Below are 25,407 nucleotides of genomic sequence, written 5' to 3'. Positions count from 1 at the left end.
CTAGCGGGTCGGCTAGGCTTCTTCTTCTTTGGGTTTTAATGGCGGTTGGCATACCAGCCTGTAGGCGCATTACCGCCACCTGCTGGACTGGAGGTGGCGCAGTAGAGCTGCAGGGAAAACAGCTTTCTCTCTATTGTTCCTCTTATTTTTAAATAATTCATTTAACAATGATGTACTTCCCGTGATTTAGTTCTACTGTAATATTGTGTGGTACTTTAATGGCAATTTGTTGTTGTTTTATTGATTGTTTTCTCAATATATCCTATTTCTTCCACCTCTACATAAGCAGGAACAGACAGAGACAAGAGACATATAATCCCCTATTATGTAGCCCATATCGTTTGTGATGAATCTCATAAAGTATGTCCTGACTGCATGATGACTTTCCTGTTTTAATAACTTTATTAGATTGATTGTTCATTACTGACAGATGGTCTGATACTCTTTTCCCCGCTATGTCACAATGTGGGATGAAGAATGCAGCACCTGTATGGCCTGTCTGGATCTTTTGAATCTATATTATGTGGTCAGCAAGATTTTAAAATACGAGTTCAATGAGAAATGCTGCCTTTCTATACTCGAAAAGTCATAATGGAGACTGCAACTACAGTAGTATTTTGGGGTATGTTATATGTATAGGAATACATTCACAAACTGTTGGGTGATAATCTTCAACCTAAGTGTGTAACACATCTCTGTAGGCTTAAAAAGTGTCTGTTTGATCTTTCACAAATAATACAGGTGCCAAATTTCTTTCACATCATTTCGATTTCCTTATGTTTATATCTAAAACACTGTTTACTGGTTAGCTCAAAGGCACTTCTATGATGGAAATTATTGCCAGGAACAGAGCATCTGGGCCAGTGGCACTGAGTCTTTTAAAAAACATGAATTCTATAATTTCCAAGCCATCACTTAATCTCAGACCTATATGTTTTTTGCACCATTACCCAAATAACCAAGTCGAGTAAGGGCCACATAGTACGGTGCAGTTGGTGACTTTCATGTTTCAGAAAACAGCTGATTAGGGCACATGGCTAACAATTACATCTGCCTTCTCATGTTGCTTATAGTGTGAGCAGCCACTGCTTTCAGGTCAGCTATGAAGGGTGCAGGGTCACTGTAGATGACCTTGTTAAAGAGAAGGTCCATAAGCTGAGTAAAACACAGGAGAGAGCACATACCATAGCTTATAGTTTGTGTAATTCATATGCTCTGAACTGTTACCAAAGTAACTGTATACAGTTAAAGAGAACGTCTGTGTTTACTACAGAATTTATACTGAAATGCAACACAGCTAGGTAAAGCCTGAAATGAGAAGGGTTACTCTACAATAGTTTATAAAGAGCTAGAAGTTTAACATTAGTGGTCCCGGTGCCTGGATGTTTGATTGATTTCAGTGTTGACTGCAAAATGTGCACCTCTTCTGTGGCAGTTAATTTCATAATGATCCTTACTTCCTGAAGTCAAGAAGCAGAAGTTAAGTGACAAAGTGCAAATACTACTGTTTATAACACATGTTGTTTATCCTTTATCCAACCCTGGATGGGCTGTTTTAAAAGACATTGGGGCATACGTTATGAGTATATTTACTTCTCCAGGCACCCCTACACCACTGGTACCCGTGCAACTAACAGCACATCTTCTCTTCTTCTTCTTTTTGATTTTTAAGGGCGGTCGGCAGCCACATGAAGCGCATCTCTGCATGCAACCACAATCATCGCTGCAACACCTTAAAATCATTTCCACATATTAAAAGTAAGTAAGTGTGGATAGCCTAGGGGCACAGTATCTGTTTAATTCAGGAGTGTTTGTGGCGGATTAAAACTATATCAATATATCTCATGGTCCTTATTACGTGTCAGATTATTGTAAACTCAAGAGGACTTTTGTCCTGAAGTTTTATCAATGATCAGATTGGTCAGTGTTTGGGCTATTGACACGTTTTGATTTGAAATGATCTCTGAACATCCTGGAGGGTATTTCATGAAGCTGGCTATTACTTTATTTAAAGTTATTATTCTGGATGTTACTCAGGTAGGCAGCTTTGTGAAATAACCCCCCCCCAGAGCAGGCCATGCAGCAAAAACAAAACATGCTCACATACATGTATTGTATAGTTAGTATATTAGTATGTGTTTATTTAATGATTATGTCTGTCAGTCTCTGCAGCAGTTTGATCTCCCTGTGGGGTTTCTCATTCTTGGATGTTAGGTCCCCTCAGTGAGAGTCCCTGTTCTGGACTCTGCAATGTGTTTATTTTGGTGCTCCTCATTCTCAGTCCATGTCTTTTGTGTTTTGTCTATGTAAATCTTGGATTTCCCTTTTGGTTCAGCATCTGTGTCCCTTGTCTCCAGGTCTTTTTGTGGTGTTATCTCTGGGAACTTTACTGCCAACTTCGGTGTCATTGACATGTTATCCTGGCAGAATGGGACTGGGAGGACATGAACTGCAGGCCAAAATCAGATCTGATGGTGAAAGGGAGACCATGGCAACGGAAAATATTCGATCACCTTGTCTGTTGTAGTTGACTGCAGGTTGTCATATTCCTAATATTGGCTGTAATAGTCTATAACTACCAATATAGAATGTCTTAGCCTTGAATTCAAACCAAAGGCAAGTCGTTTCAACTGTAAAGCCAGTCCTACTTGGACATTTGTCAAACACAAGACTGCATTCATAAATCCTATAATTAATAGGATGTCTGTATTATCCATTAATAATATGTGTATATCCATAACGTCTGTCTATCTCTCTTTCTTCAAGATTTTGCTAAGCACATAAAGGCGGACAGGTTTAATTTTCAATGATGCCTGAGATACACTCCTCAGTTGTCACTTTGAAGGATTCTTCGCTGTCCACCGTGTTTCAGCCAGCCAGTGAGAGGTGCAGTCGGACTGATGGTTGACAGATCTGGACTTGTCTGCGGCACCAGGATCCATGAGTATCAGGCTATCATGTGGACGTGCTTCCTGATCAGGGTCCGTGCTATGCTCAGCTGCTTCAACCAAGGCTTCTCTGTGAAGGTACTGTACAAGAGAAACATGCATTACACACAGTATACTAAAGATGTCATGTATATCATTTGGTGAACATCTGTGAGTCCCTATCAATAATTAATTAATTAATTGGGATGTCTATATATTCAGATTTCCCACCAACTCCAATCAGGTAGCACAAAATGTAAAATATATTGCAGAGGTCAGTCTCATTACAGAAGCCCCTACAGCACCTTTAATGTAATTAATAAGCTACTGTACAAGGGCCACTTAGTAAATGCAACTACCCTACCTTGCCAAACCAGTGAATACATCTGTACAAAAACTGAATTAGCAACTAGTAACATACAGCATTATTGAAGAAAAAAATGTGTGTGGTATAAATAATTTGACTATCTTTAACTATCCTTTGCTGTGAATAAGATGGTATTTATGAGAGCAATCAGGATGTGTATATATACATATACATATATACATGAACATATACAGCACAAAGGAGAGACCTGGCTATAGTCATGCAGTATATGGCATTTTCTCTCGGTGTTCGGCCACTGTGGGGAGAGAAGGACTCCAAGGATGCAGTCAGAATGTGGGAAGGTTTTGGTGATCCACCAACAAACACCAGCCTCGGAACTCTTTCTCTGTTGGTGATTGGTGGCAGTATACACTTGCCCTTGCATAAGCTGCTGTCTTCCTTTCTGAGTTCATCCAATAGGCAATTACTTTGCACATCTTGTTTACGTTTTTTCTGCATTTCTTTATAGCCACCAGGGTTCACAGACTGCAAGCTGGAGAGTTGTCGTTGTGGTGCCCTTTTGGAAGGGATTTGTTGCACTGAAAGTAAGTTGCTGATTGGAGGTAAAGGCTGCAGAGCTTTGGCCTTAATTCCTCTCCTTGGTCTGATCACAGCCTTCCTAGATTTGGAAGACATATTCGGTGGGTTGAAGCCATCTACTAGCAACATATCCTCCACCCTGACTTTGAGGGCTGCATTGGTGTACTGGCATCGATTGGAGGCTGCCCTTTTCTGCCCCAAATGCACCCAGCGTTTTATCTGGAGGTAAACGCGCATGGGCAGCGACACGCTTGGCAGGGAAACTACTGAGCACAGCTTGTTGGCTAAGTAGCGCACACAATCCCTGTGACCACGTTGAATAGCAACTTTCAAAGGGTCACGACCTGCAGGGTCCAGACAAGCCAAGGTCAAAAAGTTCTTGGTGATAAAGAGTTTGAGGATGAGGAGCTGACTGCTCTCTGCAGCTATGTGGATGGGACACTTTCCGGTGTCTCGGTGGGCGGTTTGGTGGCACCACTGGCGGTACGGATGGACTCCCACTGGTTCCTCAGCATGGATACCTCTCTCCAGCAACCAGTCTGCCAGATCCAGGTGGCCTAAAGAGGCAGCAATGTAGAGTGCTACCTGCAGCTGAAACCTGGAAAAGAAGGATGAGAAAGATTTTCTTTTGTGGGTAAGACTGCACTCTTACTCGTTATGGATAAACTACACGACATCAGTTCTAGTCACACTATTATTCATGTGGGGAATTTCTGACCTAATTTCTGGCTTATTCTCTGATAGGTGGCTCTGGACTGTCAATCTGTGGCCCAGGAGGCAACCCTGGAGAAACTCCACCCACCCGTCCCACGTGTCCAAACGGAGAGTAGTGCCTTTGTTGAAAAAAATACAAATACATTTTTTAAAATTCTATTTAACTTCACTACTTGTCTGTGATAATCTAATAGGAATGTGCAACGGTGAACTTGTTTCTTTGTTCATCTGAAAGTGAAACTCTGTCATCATTTTTAGAAACAGTTGGCATGAAATGGTATCTGTAGGTTGAAACATTTAACTTTGTGTATCATATTGGAACTTCTAGGTTTATACCCTGTCTGCACTGGCTGTGCAGCAAGTGAAGCCATGTAACATATGTGACCATGACTGTAGTTGTTGAATCCTAACAATAAGTCTTCTTATCTTGACAAGATGCTCAAATTTGACCATGTACAACAAACATTTATTTTACTTTTCCAACCTTTCAAATAGTCTGATTAAAGACACCACCTCTGAGAAACCCCATTGAGTTACAGAGGCAAGTGGACCAGAGACAGGTAGAAGAAACTTCAACTCTCTATACCTAAATACCTACCTTTTATTTCAGATCAGACTGGAGGTTGTGCACATTATACAATTCAAAGTAATTTAGTAATTTAGAAGCATGAAAAAAACATGATATAACATGAATCAACTATTCACAAATGTTAAAATAATTAGCAACACAGCCCTAACTATGAAGTTATATACATCAATCACGTAGCAGCACAGAGAGAAAGCAGGACATACCCACTTTAATGGCATAGTCCTGCAGGTGGTTGCAGTCATAGAGTTGTACACCAGCAGGTGTGCTCAGTCTGAAGGTGCTGACAGGGAGGCCACTTTGCATGGACACTACAGTTTTCAATCTAGCGACGGACATGTGCAGAAGAGCCTCACTTCCCCTGATTGGAAAGGTTTCTCCTGTCACAGCATTGAACACATACATCACAGGCTTTTGTTCACTCTGAAAAACAATGATGATGGCACAATGGATTTGCATTTTAATAGAAAATATGTCATAAAATGTACATTTGTAGTTTTTAGTTCATGTTTACTCAAATAGTTGTATATTGTACATAATATAATATAATAATATATATATATGCTATAATATAGCAAAAGTAGTACAGAGGAAAACAGCAAAGAGGAGTTTGCTGCCACCATGAGGTTGACATTATGCACAGTCAATAAAATCAAGGGCGACTTGCTATTACTGGAATGAATGAAATATACACTGAATTACCTAAATAACTCTGCTGAGGGAAACCCAGAACCTAGAATGCTTTTTGCAATGTGCATATAGATCTCTCTGCAAAAACTCTGTACATGATTTACCATCTTGCATACAAATGTTTTTGACTGAATATACTGTAAGTACACATTTGAGAACCAGGGGTGACCTATTAAAGTGGGCAAAAATGTGTCCTCGCGAAATTAACAAAAGATGTGAAATGTCAAAGCAAAGTGTCTCAGGCGAAGACATACAAAAGTCTGGAGAGAGAAATTGGACCAAAGGCCTGTAGAAACTTTTTATGAGGATGTTAAATGATAACAAAAGCTGAAAAGGGACACACACACACACACACACACACACACACACACACACACACACACACACATATGCTTACCACTGTCAAGTTTTACACAAGGTTGCCTGGTGATGTGCCTGGAATGTGTCCCAATACAAAAAACTGAGTAATGGGGACAAACTAAAGATCTCAGGCAGCCATAAACTCAATTCCCTCCAAGGTACCGATCACATGGGAACATCTTGTTCCTTATTAGTGCACCCATCTGAGAATAAATTCACTCACAGTAAGAAGGATGTCTTTGATGAAAAATAATCCAGAGTAATGAATATGTATGCTGTAAAATACTAATATTAGCAGCCCTGAAGTGAAAACATGTGTTTTTGAAGTGAATTGTCATTGACTGTATGTAGTGAGTGAGGGGACTGCAACATATAAACCCTACTGAAGTGTTGTTAAGCAAGAAGAGAAATCTGACATTGAAATTGATGAAAGTAAATAATTTTCTTTGGCATTAGAATCTCACATAAAATAAATGAGTCTTTAACGTTTTGTTTTTGTGCAAATAAAATATATTTCAATGTCAACACTGCTCTGTGATCATCTGTTTATGAAGAGCATTTAAAAAAAACAGCTTCTGCAGTGTTCGGCCTAAAGCGATGATGCACTTAACCCCCCGCTCTCAATGTGCATCATTGTTAGCTGATTGTATTTACTGCAAATCCCAGCACAGCTCCTAATCTCTAAACCCTTGTGATGTTTTAATACCTTTATCAGGCATCGGATGGCACTGCCACTTGTGATTCCCACATCACACAGAGCCCAGCTGTCCTGCAGCGCTGCACCGCCGTAGCTCAACTCCAGGTACTGCTTTTCATTGGTAAGTTGCACAAGAAAGTTATCCTGTAGGAAAGAATGGAAGATTTAGGGAGCTGTGATAGAGTTGTGACCAAGTTCTTTTTGAATGACTGTAGCATTTGCTAAGTAATAACTGTTATTTTCAGTGTATGCACACAGAAATACATGTATAAGATTGCAATGCATACATAGTATTTCACCATTTCAAGCAACATGATGCCAAAGATGTGATAAACCCATCAAACAGTCAATATCTCATCCTGAAGATATTCAAAAATGCAATCAAAACTTAACAGTCCATTAACAGTGATGGCCCTGGATCACTACTCTTATAGCTTTTTATTACCTTCAACATCTGCTTCATGGCCCCCGCTGTCTGATCAGGAGGGATGTCAAAAGGCTCACAGGAGCCCTCAAAGCAGATGAAGACCCTCATCGTCGGGACATCCGTCCTCCGTCAGTTTGGCTCCTCTGTGGCGCTCTGGTTGGACTGGTTGGAGTGTGTGTGTGTGTGTGTGTGTGTGTGTGTGTGTGTGTGTGTGGTGTGTGTGGTGTGTTTCTTCGGAAGCAGTCACTGTAGGGAGGGGGCAGGAGTTGAGTGGAGAGAGTTTGGGAAAGCACACTACTCTCCAAAGTGGGATTTAAAGACATGCTTTTAAATCCAAATTATGTGTTTGTTGTGTTCAAAACATTATATCTATAAAATGTATTATTTATAAAAAAAGTTGACTTATATTTTTGAGGTTGGTGATGAAAATCCCAACTGGGGTTTGAGAGGGTTTATTTAATAGGTAGTAAAATGTTCTAACCCCACATGAAGCACCATTCAAATACTGTTAAATAGGAAATTCTCAAACATAGTAATTTATTAAAAAAATAAAACCACTCCTGGGATGGTCCATGGTATAAACCTACATTATAGTTAGAGTTATTTTTCTCTCTTTTTATAGGCACATGTTGAAGTTTGTTTCTTTATCACAAGACTCAAATGACTTTATAGACAGAAAACGGAAACAATCCAAGTACAATATTATATAGTACAGTGTAAACCACAAAGATTAACTCTATCCACATTTGTATTAAAATGCTGTGTTGCATGTGACAGTTTCCAGTTATTGAGCCACAAATGTGGAGTTAGATTTAATCACTTGACATCTGTACACCTGACCTCTGTTTTTACAATTAGCTAATTAACTTCAACACACACGTGTCTGGAATCTTAGTAACAGAGTTCAGATGTAGTTAAAGACTGTTTATCTGAGGAACACGTTACACAGCGATACAGTATGATAAGTTCCAACAGGTTTATGTGTGACTGTGACTCCAGTTGGAAACATGGCCTTACGTGCTCTTCGCTCTGCCTTTGGAAACTAAAGGACAACCCACTGGTTTCACACTGTGTTGGAGGAACATTACAGCGATTGGAAATGTTCTTTGATAGTTTTACTGGGAACTGCTAATTTACATTTGACCTTTTAAAAGTCTGAAGCTGTCCACAATGTTATTGTAGTCAGTCTTGGCTCAGAGAAAACAGCGACTCCGTTTCTCAAGGTTCGAGACCTGCAAGTTGTGATGATTTCTGATTTTTATGCTCAAATTAGAACACAAATGAAATTTAAATACAGAAATGTAAATTCATGTTATATATTACATTACAAAATTACAAAATACATTCTATTTTACTTTAAAGTGTAGTTTTAATGCTATTGCTTGAATGGTTCTTGTATCTTTTGTTTATTTAACAGTTTTTTATTGTGAAATAGTTTTATATTGTTGATACCTATGGTTTTATTTTACATATATTGATTTTTATGTTCTGCAGCCAGTAAAAATAATTATTAGCCCCCAAAATGTAATGAAATTCAAATAAAAACTTCTCATTAGGAAGAGTGTTCCCTTTCACAATGTGGCTCGCTGCTTTGTGTGTTCATACTTCTTCATAGGCTACTGTAATCACTGCATGTTGTGTGCTAAACATTAGTATTCTAGTTATTTTCCACCTCTGGCCCTTACCCCACTCCACATAAAAAAGGCTTAAACTTGTAGCCTGCAACAGAGGATCCCCCCCAAAAAAGAAGATGCACCCCATTTACTATAGATGGTGCTAGAGATTTAAAACTGTTTTTTTTTTGAGGGGGAAGGGTGACAGCAATTGTGCTGATGTAAAAGATCACATACCTTTTCCACTTAAAAATATACAGTTTCTTTAAAGACACATCGCATTCTGCTGCAAGTTAATCTCACAACGCGCTGAAGCAGCAGCAATGAAGCTGTAAACACGGACCGGCTGCTCGGCTCGGGCAGCTCTTGCGACTGTAAAAGGCAGCAAATGGTTGTTGTGCGCTATCACGTGGATGTGTTTACGTCTGGAATCAGTTCCGGTGTGAGATGATTGGCAGGTGACTCGACCAATCAGAAGACGAGCGTCGAGCGGCGCATGTGGGCGGAAGTTTGCGCTCTCACATGAAAGAAGGAGCCAGCGGATTAAAAACTGTAGCGTTTATGTTCATGTTGTCCGGCCCGCCGTTCAAACGGGATGAAGTGCGTTCAAAATCTCCGCTGTCGTGCATGTTCCTTGACAGGACGCGTAGCAACGGAGGGCAATGTCACTGCAAGCAGTTAAATTGTTGGACACGATAAACCTCCGGGCAGAAATAAAGGTAAACACCCACGGCAAGCTAGTTAGCTACCTGTGTTAGCATCGTGCTAACCCGGGTACAGGACGCTCTGTTTCTTGTAGCCAGCTGCACACCTTTTGTAGGGTGCACCACACCACTTATTTATATATGTGTACTATAACCATACCCTAAAGAAGTGTTAGCTATCTGTTGTTTCTTGACACTAACGCTTGCTTGCTGTATTTGTAAAACATTATATGTGTTAGCCTCCGGGTGACATCTGCTGTTTTATCTCATCAAATCACATCACACTGGTTTTTGTGAATTTAGCCATCTCACCATGACTTCATACTGTGTTTTTAGATGACATATGATTGCTGTCATTTGATGTTTAGTCATCTGTTCACAGTTAATCATGAGTGATGTTGCTTTCACTTCCCCTTTGGTTCTTTAACCCATTGTGTAGCCTGTTTCAGTGTAATGCCTCCTGTCTTACCTGCCACACAGTTCATGCATATCATGTAACAATAGTTATTGTAAGTGTCTTCCTGCAGGCCATTTAAAAAAAAAAAGCTTTTTAAAAGTTTGTAATCCTACATATCTTCTAAGAAATGTTGTATGATGCTGACTTTTGGTGTAAATTAACAATTTAAGGTCGTGTGATATGATGATGTATACTGTAAGACAAAGGAGACATTTGTCAGCTGTTGGAGATTTTGATTTAATGGTTAGGGCTGCACAAGTAATCGAAATATTATCAAAATCACAGGTGCTGTAATGTTTTGCTGAAGGTAAAAAGTGACAAAACAGCGTTATAATAAAGTAATGAAGTACTGTAGTGCTGCAGAGGTCTACAAATCTTATTCTCCAGATTTAAGAAAACATGTTCACGTCATCATGAAATGTTGAATAGCAGTTATCTCAATATGATGTTTTTACCCTATTGTGCAGCCCTAATAATGATTCAGTACAACTCTCTGTGTAATATTGCAAATCATTGCACAGCATTTATTGCAGTCGGAGTCACAGGGTTTTTGCCTAAATATAAGCAAGCGCATTGATCTCTCAGCTATTTCATTCAGGTGTTATGACATTTACCAATATTACAATATAAGTAAATACACTCTATTAGAAAATATTATCCATCACTTCCACACTTAATAGAGATTTATTTCTTGTCTCTCTCCCTTGTGTATTTTGATCCTGTGGTAACATTTATTGCCCATCTCTAGTTATCATCTTTGCATGGGTAAATAAATGGAGACTTGTTAAATTTTAACTTCAAAGTACACTTAAGAACTTATTTTTTCCCACCGCCACATCCCTCTAATGGTATGGATGGATGGATGGATTGATTGATTGATGATCTGATTGTTTGATCTTGATTGAGGAGATCAGTCTGTGCTCTCACGGCGACATGCTCAACTGGAGGTGCTCAGTTTGAGAGACCTTGTTTTGTGGGAAATGGCATAAGCAGCATTAGTAGGACAGTAGAGATGGAAAGTTGCATAACGAAGCCTCACTCCTGTTTTACACACGTGATTCGGACTTAGAATTGAACCTCAGTACTCAGTACAAGTGAATTGTGCACTCTGGACAGATAACGCAGGTGTGATTTCATAAGCTCACAAATTGCTGAAAGATATATCAGTGGGTTTATCAGCTGAACTTTTTGTGTATCATTACTAAAAGATATTCACAGAACGTGTTTAGTTTGGGGCAAAATGTTTTTCCAAACTGAATCTAACCTCTTTCAATAGTTGAAGTAATTTAGTCACCGCAGATGTTACGCAGATGGACGCGGTGCAACGTTAAGTGCTAAATGAGGACAGGTGCTACTGAAGCTGTATTTTTTTTTTAGATGTCCTTGTCTGTTCGAAAGCATTACTGCCACAGTACAATAGGTAAAGCAATATAAACTAGACGAATTTGGTAAAGACAAGAAAAAGAGAGAGATCCAGACCCATTCTCACACCACCATGAATTATTGATTTTATTATAAAACTCACTTATTATTTTTATAACTAAGACAATAATCCTCAAAACACGACTTCCCTACTTTTTCTTGACTATGTAGCTTAGTGGTCTTAAGCCTGGCGAGGCCTTTTGGCCTTTTGGATTTTGGGTTCTCCTGACCTGATCACATGCTGCCCTCCACATTGTAAGCTTGTACCCCTTATGCAGTGAGGCTGGGCCTGAAGTGCACTTCAGCCTTCATGGGGCAACTCGCAGCTAAGAAATGTAACAAAGAACTAGCTCAATGAATGACTACCTTAAAGGACAATTGTTGCCATCTCCTGCTCATTCCTTTTCTGTGGTCTCCAAAGGGTGTGTAATGCTTGCTGGGTATTTTCTTTAACTGGCAAGATAGGACAGCACTTGTCAGGCTGTCTGTAGAACTTCAGATAAGAACAGTGAAAAGGAGGTGTGGGGAGGAGTATCAATGATGCTTCTTGTCTTCAAGCTTCTCGTGACAAACTGTTGATTGTTTGCTGTTGTCTAAAATGTCAGCTCTGCTTTTAATCCGTCGCAGAAGATTGAATTCAGTATTTATGATTAGTGTGTTCACCAAATAGATTCTGCAATCATAAGTTCTACCAAATTCCACTTCACATGAACTCCCAGAGGTCGAACACATGTGGAGTGAGATAATCGAAAGACCAGATGCAGTATGGGAATAGACCGAGGCTTGGAAAGCACACCGGTGCAGCAATTGGCACGAGTCAGACACCTGAAAATAGCACAAAAAGTCCACAGCTGTTTGACAAATTTAATGTAAGGTGCCAAATATGATCTTTTCCACCCCCTTTCTTAACACACCAACAACGACTGACACAGAAAGTTGCTTTTGTTTTAGCTCACCGTGGCCTTGGGCTTCCCTTTGGAAAAACGACAATACAATTTTCCTAATAAATATTGTGTCGAAGTCCACCCTGTGCCAGATCACATTACATGTTTGCTAGTTTGCTCCAAGGACAAGTTCAGTAAACTAGATTCTTTGCATTGCTTACAACAATGTCATATAGCTTGTGTTAAACTATCTTCCTGGTATCTAATGATGAGTGAGGAGTTGGTGCTTCTGATACAAGCAAGTTAATCTAATTTTATGTATTTAAATGTAATAAAATTTCAACAAGTTAAGGCTTACGCAACACCGATGTCTTTTCTAGGTGTGACGACGACAGGCGGTGTATACGGGTTCCGCTGCAGGCCAGTGTGCATGGTCATTTGTGTGTGTTTTGTTTATGTTTGTGTGTGTTTGAGTGAGTGGCAAAGCAGCGGGGGTTGTAACGTGATGCCAAGATGCTGCTGTCCTTGGGAATGTTGATGCTGTCTGCCACGCAGATTTACACCATCTTCACCGTTCAGCTCTTCGCCTTCCTCAACCTGCTGCCCGTGGAGGCCGATATCGCCGCTGTGAGTAATTCTTAATACTTGAAAGAAGGTACATAGAAACAGTACAACTATAGTGAAACAGTGTAATGCAGTTTCACTACTACGCAGAAACACACATCACATGTTGCTGTTTTTGAGGTTAGCAGTAGCAACTTGATAGCTATTTCAGGCCTGTGTTTTGTGTATTAATTAACTTAATTTTTCTGTCTTTCAGTACTCATTTGACAACAAAACGGAGAACTTTGATGACCTGCCTGCACGGTTTGGCTATCGGCTACCCAGCGATGGCCTGAAGGTGGGTGCAGAAGTGTTAGTGTCTAGACATAAAAACATGTCCCTACAAATGATTCCAAGGTTTTTATGATCTCTTTGTTTGTGTCCATTGGTGTGTTTCTACTTTACAGCGCCACTGAATTAAAGTTTAACCATAAAAACATAAAAAATAAAGATTGCGGGTAAAGAGGAAGAAGATATTCCTGGCTCAATATTATTGTTCATATAAATGATCATATATTTACTGGGAAAGGAGCGAAACAACATTAGTTGCGGTTAGAATTAACAGAAAATTTGGAAAACTTCGCTAAATAAATGGAAAACTGTGTGTGGGATGTTTTTTTGAATGTCATTAGGGGTTTTTACAACTTCAAAGCTTCTTCCGCAGCCTGAATCCAGATGTGAACAAACGGTTAGCTTCACTATTGAGATTAAAAAGACTGCATTAGAACAACCCAAATTAATGTACAGGTATTTTAATACATAGACAAACAATGGGAAACATCTATATTGTTACTAATGTTAACTTTAATAAAGTTTGTGACCACAGCAAAAAAAAAATCGGGGACAGTTTTGAAAAACAAGCGTTGCTTTCAAGTCAATATAAATGTCTGTAAATGTGCTTCAGCAGCGAGCTAGACACCAAAGAGAACACATTGTACTACAGAGAGTATTCAAATTACACTGTGGATGGATTTTAATGAAGCGCCATCAAAGTTTAATATGTAATATATATGTATATGTAATGAAAGTGCTCCCAAACATTACTGTACTGTGTTGAGGATTGTAATAATGTGTGCTGTTGTGAGGTTTCTGTGTGCCACCCCCCACCCAGCAACCCGCACACTGGTTGATCCACAAAGCTCACAAACAGAAGGGATGATTCATGTCTGCCATCTAAGCTGTTCATTGTGGCGTTTCTCACAGTCAAGAGCCCAGTTGTTGTTGTTGTTGTTGGTGTTACAGAAATGCTTCTGGGGCACAGAAGCAAGCCGACTGGCAAAATACTTTGTGCCTTGTTTTGTGTTTGTGTATTTGTGCAGGTTCAGTACTGTATATTTGGACATAATTATTGCCACTTAACTGACTTTAAGGTTGCTATGTTTAGCATTATTACACCACTGTGGCAGTCCCACGGCATAATTTTGGCATTGCCACATGAATCGTGATGCCCTGCTGTATTTTAGGAATTATGGCTCTGGTTGAGATGATTGTTAGCATCGGCCTCACACCATGAAACTCTAAAGGTAAACACACACAGAGTGTTTCTTTCTCTTTTTGCCTATTTTTAACAGACAGCAATGGGAATGCCACCAAAACACATGATCTAATAACAGAAAAAATCTGATTTCAGAATAAGCACGTTTTAAGTGGCTTAGCCATCTTACAGAGAATGAATGAGTTTATTTACTCAAGCTTTATGTAGCGACACATACCTGTTTGTATATGTATGTTAATGATTGGATTGGTTGCCAGGTATGCTAGTGGTAAAGGCACACTAGTGTATAACATCTCGGGTTCAATTTAGGCTTGGGACTTTCACTGTCATTCCACCTCCATATTAATTAGCATGTATTTTTGGTTTCTTTGAATTATTTTTGGGCTTTTATGCCTTTTTTTTGACACAACTGAAGACATACAGGGGGATGACATGTTGTTCCTGACGATAGCTAAACACTCATGCCGTACCAGCTTAATTGGCTGGATCAAACTTGGTCACAATTGGCTTTGGGTCCAGATAGCCCAAACGTTTGGAAGTTTGGGATTAGTGGTCAATCAATATGGGTTTTTCAATGGCCGATAGCAAATTTAGGCAAACGATAACAGTCGAATGCATGACTATTATTGTACAGCACTTGGTCACCACCTTCCCAAAACTCACAAAGCGAGCGCTAACCTGCACTCTTTTAATCTTTTTCGTGTGATGTCACATCCATAGTGTTTAACATGTATACGGGCCTTGCCAAAGGTATGCTGTTGTGAATGATGTGTCCCTTAAATCCATGCAAATAGCAGGGATTATGGCACACAGTCATGTTGCTGTGTGTGTGTGTATGTGTGAGCATATTAGTCTTATGTAGGATTCTGTGTTATGAAAGCTGAGAAATGGCTTAGTCTCTCTGTCACCCACTCGCTGTCTTAAATTCACATTTAATCTCCGCGTCTTCTTTCACCTCTGCTGTCCTGCTGCCGTCTAGCCGGGGCAGAGAGGCTGTGTGCCATGCAGAAGTGCTGCCCCAGTCCCCGAGGGCTAAACTCAATCTGTCCATTTTAAAGTTACCCTCCTCTGCCCTGCCTATGTCTGTGTCTGTCTGATTCAGCTGTTAGAGACAACAGCTGTGATTTCCAGCTGCATTTAGTAAGATTTTAATGTAAGAATACACCGACATTATCTTTTAATGTACCATTTGAACCTGCAGTTTTAGTAAATCCATGGTATACATAATTAACCTTCTTTTTAAAGATTAAAAGCATTAAAATGTCTATAAACACTAAACTTATGTTATATATTTTGTTGAATTGTGTACTGTCATTATCCCAAAGGTGTCACATCCCTTTTCAGCGTTTTTATCCAGTTTTAGGCCACATTTTTAAGATACGCTTTTTAACTATATATTTTAACTGGCTGAAGAATTTTAGTCATCAGACATCTGGATCAGAGAAACAAGCTCAGCTAACCTTAGCAGCAGCTCAGCTGGCAGTCTTTTGTCTGCCTAACAGTGTTGGAGAAACCTAATCTTTAAGGGAAGACTACTTTACAACATCATCAAAGTTCATCTTTTCTTATTTTTTTGTTGCAAGATACCCCCTAGTGGCAGAAATTACATATTGTACGATAAACATATATGTGTCCACACCTACGAAGAACACCTTGCAAAAACTAATGCAAAAGACATGCGGACTACGAGGCATCAGTACATCTGGACATGAGCGATTAACGTCCAACTGAAGTAATTATAAACATGTAATGTGTATATGCTGTTACCTCGCACTGTACATCGAAAGAAAATTTGGTAACCTTATTTAATTGTGAGATAAACTCACTTTAAATGTTGTAGCCGTTAAGTGCTGCAGCGGTATAATTCCTGGAGAAACCTCTGGCATCACAAGGCAGCACAAGCCTGTATGTCTCCGGAGGATTCCCCACAGGGAGCGAGGCTTCAAACAGAGCCTTCCCTGTTTTCCTCTTACACAACTGAAGCTGTTTACAGTTGCCTTGGGGTCTCAACGCAAGGCAACTGCAAGCCTGCACACATCCACAGTATGCAACAGTTACGTTTTGTTTAATTTCTGATGTGTACATGTTAGTAGTTTGATTTTGGAGATCTAAAGTGGAGTTCAAATGTAGCATAACAGAACATTTTGATTGTAGAGCATAAAGGTTCAGTGTTTTGCTGCACCCGTACTATGGTTGTTTTATTACGGTACACACTTAATTACAGTAGATACAGTAAATGAAGGTTAAGAAATAAAGGGCAATGGCAGAGGACCCGGCTACAAACCGTGTAGGTTCAGAACTGTGTTTCTTTTATTCAGATATGATACTGGCAAAGAACCAATACTTACCTAAAATAACTGTTCCCTTTTTCACAGCAAATTCTCGACACACCACTTGGCACTTCTAAAACATTTTTGTACCCATTTTCACTTCCACAATTATAGACTGATCTGTGGACATGGTCTGAGAAAAAATGCTCTGGTTTCCTTTGGAAAGTCTTTGTGGTTTGGATGGTTGAGCAACAGTGGAAGAAGCCTGGGTTTGACCAGTGGTAACGTCTCTATAGCACAAAGTTATCCTGTAAAATATGTAAAAATACAGGTTTTCCTTTGTACCGTTAAAGCCTTCTTGTACAAAAATCGCAATATAGATGGACTTATTTATATTAATATTTCTGATAAGCTGCTGACTCATTTCGTTTCTTTAGAAGCAGCTGAATGGACTCCCTTCTATCAGATGCTGAATACCACGTTTTGCATGAACTCCAATCGAGAGACCAAAAGTTTTGTTATGTTGGTTGGAAAAGAGTTTATAAAGAGGTGGCAGGAAATACTCCTCCCATGTCATATCTTGCCTCAAGTAGTGCATATGAAGAGGCTGCTTACTTTGCTGGTTTCCTCTACTGTTGCATGGGTTTCCCCCCTTGTTGCGCCAATTTCCTCCCACAATTCAAAGACATGACTCTAAATTGCCAGGTTATGATTGTGAGTGACTAGTTATCTGTCGGTGTTAGCATATGTGTGTAACCTACTGTGTTCACTCATTTACAAAGATACACGGTTATTTAACTAATTATACAATAAAATTCAGGTCGTAGTTTTACATAATGTGTTACTGCTGGCAATGAATTGTGCAGTCTCAGCCCCACTGGTATCATTGATGCTGGGTAGTTGGGTACCAATGATCTTCTCAAATTTAAAGTTTGAGAAAAATAATCTCAAGTCAAAGGTTGACTATGTTTTTCACTTGAGGTGTCGTTTTAGTGTGAAAATGAAGGAAACTTTGACAGAAAATGAAACGTTAAACTTGTAAGTGAAGCTTTTAGAGATTATGTTGTCACACATACTGTTCCCGTGGTCAAGAATTTACAAATGTATTGAAATGAATCTTAGAAAGCCTGGAGGGCCTTCAAGGATCTCTAAAGGTTCAAACCAACATTGTTCTTCCTATTTTCAGCAAATATCCAAACCAGTTGTCTCCTAGTGTCAACATGCAGAGAGGAAATGTTGACACGTCGTTGCTTGAGTCATTTTTTTGTTTCGTGCCGGCTTCTGGTAAACATATGGTAGTAAACTAATCATAGCTGCACATAGTCACCATTCCTGTCTGTGTCCTGATGACTTATTAGCTTTTACAAGAGTAGATTCAGGCAGATCTTCACTCTCCCCACACACATTTGCTCAGCCAGTCTACAGTGTGACCCAGAAACAAACCCACTTTTTTTTTTTTTTTACAATTAGACTGCAGCTGCCCCATTTCACTGACATTCCTATCCAGGTTGAGTGCAGCAATGGGATCCAGTAAGAAGCCTCAGGACCCTGGTATCAATGCAGTAGACATTGTGATTATTTGCTGTAAAGATGGAAAATGCAGAGAGCAATGCTGGGTAAAAGTTGAATGCTCTGTAGCTTCACCTGCTTCCTGTTGTGGTCATGCATAAGGTAGAGGGCTCGGATGTGGCTTATGCAGGTTAATGTGGAGAATCTGAACATGGTTGAATCTGAGTGTGGAGTCACACTAGCTTTAATCTGCTTACAGGAAGTCCCAGTCAGTCTAGAGCGAGTTATTAATTCCTCTGTTTTTCCTCCATCTGAACCCAGAGCAAATCTGCAAACAAGCACCGATAGTGAGATTTTTAGTGACGGGATTAAGTGTAATCACTGTGCAGTAATTTGGAAAAGTCCACCAGAGAAACCTCCTCCTCCTCCCTCTTGAGTTCTGCAACAAGAACTGTAGAACGAGAAAAAAATAAAGGATCCTTGCGCCTAGATTTTAATCATATTTTACATTGATCATCTGTGTTCACTTCTAGATTTCCAAGAAAAGAACATCCCATTATTTGAAGAGAATTAAACACTCTTTAACCTTAAGAGGCAGCAAGGGGACATCATATCTTGTTGATTTTTTGATTTCCATGTATTTCCATCCAATAATAAGCTTTTAACTGCTAATTCAGTCTGCAGTTACACCAGGCCTGTTTGTCTTAATTCCAAGGCAGTTGTGTGCCAAAAAAATTAAAGATGAACCTTGATTTTATGCTCAGTGCGTACTATTGGTGCTACTTGGAGGGGGAGATGGCTGAATATGAGGAAAGATGATCAGGTATTGTTATGATATGACCAGTACATATTTAACAGTTTCTTTGCTGTCTTTGTTATATTCAGTTATGTAAGTTTTATGGTATCTAAATTGGTATATGGAATTTGGTCATTGTATGCCTACCTATATTGTCTCAACTCCTTTGGGTTTTTGGTCTGCAGTTTGAGCCAATTTACTGCCCTCACATTGGCAACCTTTCAATGGTTTCAATCATGTTGTTTATACTACAGCTTGCTACATGTACTGTATGTATTTTAAGACACTTGTTTCTACCCTCTCACCGTAGTCTGTCTGTCATCTTCTCTCTAACACGTGCAACTTTTTAATTGTGCAAATGGGTCACGACCGAATGTGTGAGCTAAAACACTTAATTTCAACATCACATGCTTAATGAAGGATTTGCCCTCATTTGATGTTTTTTTCAAACTTTGACACCTTGGCCAAACACTAATGCAGTAATGGGGTATTTAGTTTGGTATTGTTACAACACAAACAATCTTGGGGGCCTGGTTTATTTTTCTTTTCTGTTGTTTTTTTACTTACGCATAATACAGAGATCACAGAGGAGCAGATTATTATATAATTACAACTGTTTTAACTTTTATTCATGTCTATTCTGAACATTGTTATGAAATAGTACTGGGGGGAGCGCACAACACAAGTGTACTAGAAATGACAATACAAAGTAAAGAATTAATACAATGTAAGAATATGTAAAGAAGAAGTGACTTAAGTTGTGACATTGCTTGTTTTAATGGCGACTGTCAGCTATAATCTCGCTGTGATCTGTTTCATGAGTGGCTTCAACCAGGAAGCTGTTAATGTTGTTGTAATGATAAAAAAACAACAACAGAAGATATCAGTAGATATACCCGGTATGTAAAGTGTCAGATCTAAAGTAAAGTTAACACCCAAAACCGATCCCAAACATTTGAACAAACCCTCCAACATAGTTCAGATATAGTGCTGTATTTTGAAGTGATAGGTAGAGTCTTAAAATACCAAACTCTCCATGCAGGACTGGTTTTGTTTATGTCTTGCTTTATATTTTTCAAACTACAATGAATGCACAGACATTTGTCCTACTGATAATGATTTTAAAACATACATCTCACATGAATTCATCCTGGCACACACAGACAACAGAACCTCATTCAGCACTACAGCATGATCAAAAATATATAAATATTGTTACACAAAAAAAGCTCCATGTCGCCCAGCTTGGGAGTCTGACAGAACAGTGGAATTATAAAATCAGTTTTAAGGTAGTATTTGATATCTTTGCACAGACAGCATCTCCTTTCAGGACTTCCCTCCTCCCCCAGTTATTTCCTGTTTTTCACCGTCCTCCTCTCTCTGCATTCTGCAGTCCTGGCAGGTATTTCTTTTTCTTTTTTTAGATGTTTTTACCGCCCAACAGAGGGCGCTCTTGCCACTGGTTTCAAAGTCAGGAGGAAGAATGTGAGGCAGTGGCACAGTGATGTCATTTAGCAGCAAGGCAGGGCTGCGCTGGAGGAGGCACCCAGAGGTGACCGGTTGGTGAGGGCAGCGGGTGATTCCTCACATCGTTCTCCTCCCTGATGTGAGATTTCACAGATGATCCCCGATGTTCGACCTTTCGGATGTCGAGTATCCAAGCAGTCAGAGCGACTTTGCCTCCGCTGCCGTGCAGTGTGGTTTGGTTTTTTGTTAGTAAATGTGATGTGTCACTCTGGTCATCTTCCATATGTGGCTCAGCTGCTGTTTTGCAGTCATGTCAGCGTGGCAGCCGGCAAGATGCACTCACAGGAAATCACTTTGCTGTGTGTGTGTGTGTGTGTGTGTGTGTGTGTGTGTGTGTGTGTGTGTGTGTGTGAAAAAGTGCCGACTGTCCTCCATATACGGGCTAATTTTTCTTTAAAGCCTTGACTGTAAGAGAGAGGGAGAGAGCAGAGTCCTCAGCAGTCCACACTTCCTGTCTACCACCCTGTCTACCACACACACACACACACACACACACACACACACACACACACAGAGTGGTGTTAGTTACACTTGCATAAGAGCAGCAGAGGTTTAGAAATGTATGTTGCATCTCCCGCCTCATCTCTTGTGTATTTTCCTTTGGTTCTTTGCTCCTTCTCTTTTCTCACCATCTGGTAGCCTCTGTTTGTCTTCGCCTTTCTATTTTTGTATTTCTCTTTGTTTTTTTCCATTTCCATGTCATCCTTTTTGTCTGAATTTCAGTGGGTCTCTGATTCCCTTCGCCTCCATATTTGTATCTTTTGCTGTTTTTCCACCTTTTGTTCTCCTTCCCTTTATCACTCTGTCAGCATCTCTGTCTAACCAGCTCTCTCTCTCGCTCTCTCTCTCTGTTCTCACTATCTCCCTCTCATCAGTCACTTCAAAAGCTGTTGTTGGAAATGAGACTAAGACAGGAAGCAGCAGAGAGAGAAAGAGAGAAAGATGGGGAATACAGAGAGTTTTTTTTAGGGCAAACTGAGAATCTGACAAACTGAAGCATCCTTGAAAGACTGTGACACATGCAAAAACACACCGGTTTACATGATTTTTGTGTGTCAGAAATCGTCTTCATTCTAGTGGAAAGATCAGTATTCATTATGCATCCAATACCATGTTAAATTTGTGTTTTTATTTGCCAGTGTTACATCTGGGGCTGCAGCAGAACTCATTCCCAGCATCTTGTTTTTCTTTTTGTTTTGTAAGTTTGTTTTTTGTCTGTGGTTTGTGATGGATGTTGTTAATCTGGGAGCAGCGGGAGACCTGAACAAAGACTGTGCTGCTCAGACTTTGGGTCCTGGGTTGGAACTTTTTTTTTTGCCTTTCTAAAGATTTTAATCTGGAAATCATACTTTTTTATGATACCAGACACACATTATTGTTCCAAGCAGACTATTTGTATATATGTTTTAATACATGTCTGGAGGGGCTGTTTAACCTTTTTAACTCTTTCACACAAAGTAGATCAAACAACTGCATGTTTTCCCTCTACACTAATACTTACCTGCTGACAAACACACAAAAACCACTCCTTCACCCGGCCTTGTAGCCCTAAACTGAACGCTAAAACCAAGTCTGAATCCTCAGCCAACTTATGTTTACCTTCTAACATTGTACAGGCTCACTAAGCAGGTATTGAAACCTGAAACCGTGTGATCATATCTTGGAAAGGACTGCCATCTGCTCACAAAAGGCTTTTATAAACAAATCCCCCCCAAAAAATCAGGTTCTTCAGCGCTGATGACTTGTCGTGTAACTATGGAGCCGCTGTTACTTATCACATTGCGATGCATTGGGACCTGCCTACAGTCCATCAGTTGTCTACATCAGTCATAATGAACCCTGACAAAACTAGCCAGTCCAGTTTAGATATGACAATTTGGCTCAGAGGTGTGAGAAAGTAAGCTTATGACGGTTCATGTGTATTTAAATCTGCACACAATTACAAAAGTGCCCTTCAGCAAAACAGTAACTGCTCCAGTGTAGCTTTTTATTTATTAGAGGACACAAACTCTTGAGCAGGAATGACTGAAACCGAATAAACAAGGTCACTGCTTTGTCAGCAACATAATAGTTGATCATTATTACTGCTCCTTTTGATCTGTTTGAGTACAGAGGATCCTTTTTGTTAAAGTGTTTTTAGTTTTTTAGTGCTCTTCATATGTCCCATAATAAATTTAAATTGCCTTGTATCATTGCTTATTAGGGCTAGATTAGTGCTTTCTATGAATAATAGATATCCTCTTTTGGAAAATGACTCCTCATTTGACTCCTCATTGCCTCTTTGACATTTGCTTAAACGTGAATGTAAATCATTTGTGTGTTTCTCTCACCATGTCATGTCTGATGATGTCATCCCCGCAGGGCTTCCTGATTGGGGCACGGCCAGAAAATGCGTGCGAGCCCATCGAGCCCCCTCCGAGGGACAACCTGACGGGCGCCTTCATCGTCCTCATCAAGCGTTTTGAATGCAACTTTGACATCAAGGTACCCGTCGCTGTTGTTCGTCACTAGTTTGAATCTTTTTTAACTACTACATCTAAGCATAACCAGTTTTATTCTGATAGCAGATAACGGTGCAGCCGACTGTCTGACTAAAACTATGTGCAGTGTTGTTTGTGCGTTGAATTCCTGCCCTTTTTTTATTTCATTAACAGGCTTCCAGCACTTGTTTAGTGAAAGTGTAGTTTTTTTTTGGCCGTTTTACTGCAGAGCAATAACTGGAAGTAATTGAAAACATCATTTATTTCAGCAGCTGTTAATTTATAAGGGCAAGCTGCCAAAACCATAAGAGTGTGTGCGAGGCCTCACACTCTGCATTTATATCAGTAGGTGGAGTTTCAGAGTTAATTTCACTGGAGCTCAGATCTCAGATCAGTTGGCTGCGACAGGAAAAAACAGGAAGCGGCCATTTCCCTAAACACAATTTCCTGCTTGAGCATCTATCCCGTCCTATTACTGCCCCTTCTCCTCCTCCTCCTCCTCCTCCTCCTCCTCCTCCCTCCTCCTCCTCCTCCTCCTCCTCCTCCTCCTCCTCCTCCTCCTGCTGCTGCTGCTGCTGCTGCTGCAGTTTTTTTTGTGTGTGTGCGGTGCCGGACTTGTGGAGTTGAAAAGTTCGGTTTGCAAAATACGTCAGGGAAGCTGCTGAGAGATGGAGAGAGCTGATCTCTATTAGTCAAGTGAGGCATCAGGCCACGTGCAGAGCAGAGAGGGTGGTGTGTGATGGGAGTGTCGCCTAGTTCAACAGGAGACGCCTGAGACAGGAACAGAAAAGAGAAATGGAAAAATAATGCTGATCTGTCAATAAAAAAAGCAGTCTAACCTCAGTTAAAGCATGACTAACCTGCGCAGAGTGGCTGTAAATTTACCCAGGACTCTGACTTGAACTGGCACTTTTGAAGGAAACACCATGACGTTGTTGTTCACTTGCATTCAAGTGGAATTTGCTACTCCAGTTTAATACCAAGTAAATGTCTGTAAGACTGAAATCTTAAACATAACAAGAAAATATAAAACGGGTCAGAACTTGAAGATCTTGTTACAGAATTTCAAGATATTTACTGAGACATTTTTTTGTTTCAGGATCTGCAGACATCCTGAATTGTTGCCAGATACTTCCGTAGTGAGCACATTACCTATCCCCTGTGATTAGAAAACCATCATATGTGTTCTGAACACTTGATAAATTTAGCAATAGAGTTGGCAGCAAGTGAATTACAGGATTTTAATATTAATGCAGCACCTTCTGCTGAATCCCAAGGATGTTTTTTGCCAGAAGTAAAACGTTTTTTTAAGTTTTTCCAACTTTCTTTTTTTTGGTCACTTAATTTTTTCCCCCTTTTGCGCTGACGGAAACTAAAAATGTCCATATGCAGGAAACATAATGCAGTAGATGGGTTACTAAGTGCATCTTAAACCTTGTGGATTCAGAGTGAAAAGAAGAAAGAAAGAATAGAGAGGAGGGAGAAGAGAGAAGGAGTGAGGTAGTGGGGGGGAGGAGGAGAAAAGAGAGTGAGAGTGGGGATGAGTAATGGGGTGAAAAGAGAGGAAAGCATGCAGCCTCTTGGCATTTTCTCTCGGCCTCTTTCTGTCTCTCTGTCTCTTCCTCTCATACTTTTCATTCTTACCTTTTCCCTCTGTACCAACAGTTTCACTCACTCACGTTTCCACAGTCTATCCCTCTTTTTCAATCTGTTTTTATTCTCACTTTCTCTCTGACAAAAAGAGCGAGAGAGAAAGACTCTCTATTGTAAGTCTGAACCAGCTATACAGCCTTATATGGTCTTAATGCATCACACACACACACCCATAGAAACATGTTGACAGACAGGGCAGTGAGGTGTTCCTTTTGCTGGAGTGTAACCAGACTCCACTCCACATAGCTGTGTGTCAGACAGACACAATATGTATACACACACACACACACACACACACACACACACACACACACACACACACACACACACACACATACACATACATACATACACACGAGCCTCTCTGAAATTTGCCATTTAACCTCCCGAAACCCTCAAAGGAGCAACTTTGACTTGTTGAAGTTTACTCTGATTTACTTGTTGCTGATGTCTGGTGGCATTGTGAGTGTAACCTTACGACACATTGACGCCTTACAATGCATTTCTCACCGGCACCTATTTGCCTTTCAAGGTAAATTTTGACATTTTTAAAAAAAACCAAAATATGTTTTTATGTTGCATATAATCACTTTACTTTGGTTGGTTTAGTTGCTCAGTTCATCCACAGTTAATGGATGGATCGACAGCTCCTTCTAATTAAAGATATTTCCTTGAAGCCATGGTTG

At 40.0% G+C, this 25,407-nt stretch overlaps 2 protein-coding genes and 1 long non-coding RNA gene across 6 annotated transcripts in view; 2 read left to right on the top strand and 1 right to left on the bottom strand.

The window, feature by feature from the left end:
• Positions 1–20: 20 nt before the first annotated feature.
• LOC127349893 (uncharacterized) lies at positions 21–4,712 on the top strand. Of its 3 annotated transcripts, none has more exons than XR_007880446.1 (5): positions 21–622; positions 1,673–1,758; positions 2,358–3,026; positions 3,764–4,468; positions 4,579–4,712. It is a non-coding gene; the product is annotated as an uncharacterized LOC127349893 (long non-coding RNA). The 3 variants fall into 3 exon arrangements; XR_007880445.1 differs by lacking the exon at positions 21–622 and having other exon boundaries at positions 1,207–1,758; positions 2,358–2,537; positions 2,767–3,026; XR_007880444.1 differs by lacking the exon at positions 21–622 and having other exon boundaries at positions 1,207–1,758.
• Positions 2,113–9,315, bottom strand: LOC127349874 (protein ANKUB1-like). 2 transcript variants are annotated; one of them, XM_051375934.1, is made up of 7 exons: positions 9,159–9,315; positions 7,327–7,554; positions 6,891–7,025; positions 5,341–5,557; positions 4,553–4,667; positions 3,503–4,432; positions 2,113–3,029 (listed from the first exon to the last, which is right to left on the bottom strand). In XM_051375934.1, the coding sequence occupies exons 2-7, from the start codon at positions 7,414–7,416 to the stop codon at positions 2,948–2,950; spliced, it is 1,569 nt and encodes a 522-aa protein (XP_051231894.1). In that variant the 5' UTR covers positions 7,417–7,554; positions 9,159–9,315; the 3' UTR covers positions 2,113–2,947. The 2 variants fall into 2 exon arrangements, with proteins under 2 accessions (XP_051231894.1, XP_051231895.1); XM_051375935.1 differs by lacking the exons at positions 7,327–7,554; positions 9,159–9,315 and having other exon boundaries at positions 5,341–5,514; positions 6,891–7,026.
• A 113-nt stretch (positions 9,316–9,428) lies between these two features.
• rnf13 (ring finger protein 13) overlaps positions 9,429–25,407 on the top strand; it is a 44,067-nt gene continuing 28,088 nt past the window's right edge. The window contains exons 1-4 of the mRNA XM_051375947.1: positions 9,429–9,640; positions 12,769–13,015; positions 13,209–13,289; positions 22,950–23,072. Of these exons, the coding sequence (XP_051231907.1) occupies positions 12,902–13,015; positions 13,209–13,289; positions 22,950–23,072 (318 nt within the window). The 5' untranslated portion in view covers positions 9,429–9,640; positions 12,769–12,901. The remainder of the gene's footprint in view (positions 9,641–12,768; positions 13,016–13,208; positions 13,290–22,949; positions 23,073–25,407) is intronic.

This window comes from Dicentrarchus labrax, unplaced genomic scaffold (genome assembly GCF_905237075.1).
Source record: "Dicentrarchus labrax unplaced genomic scaffold, dlabrax2021, whole genome shotgun sequence".
NCBI classification, from domain to species: Eukaryota; Metazoa; Chordata; class Actinopteri; family Moronidae; genus Dicentrarchus; species Dicentrarchus labrax.
This window is presented reverse-complemented; position numbering and strand designations above follow the sequence as displayed.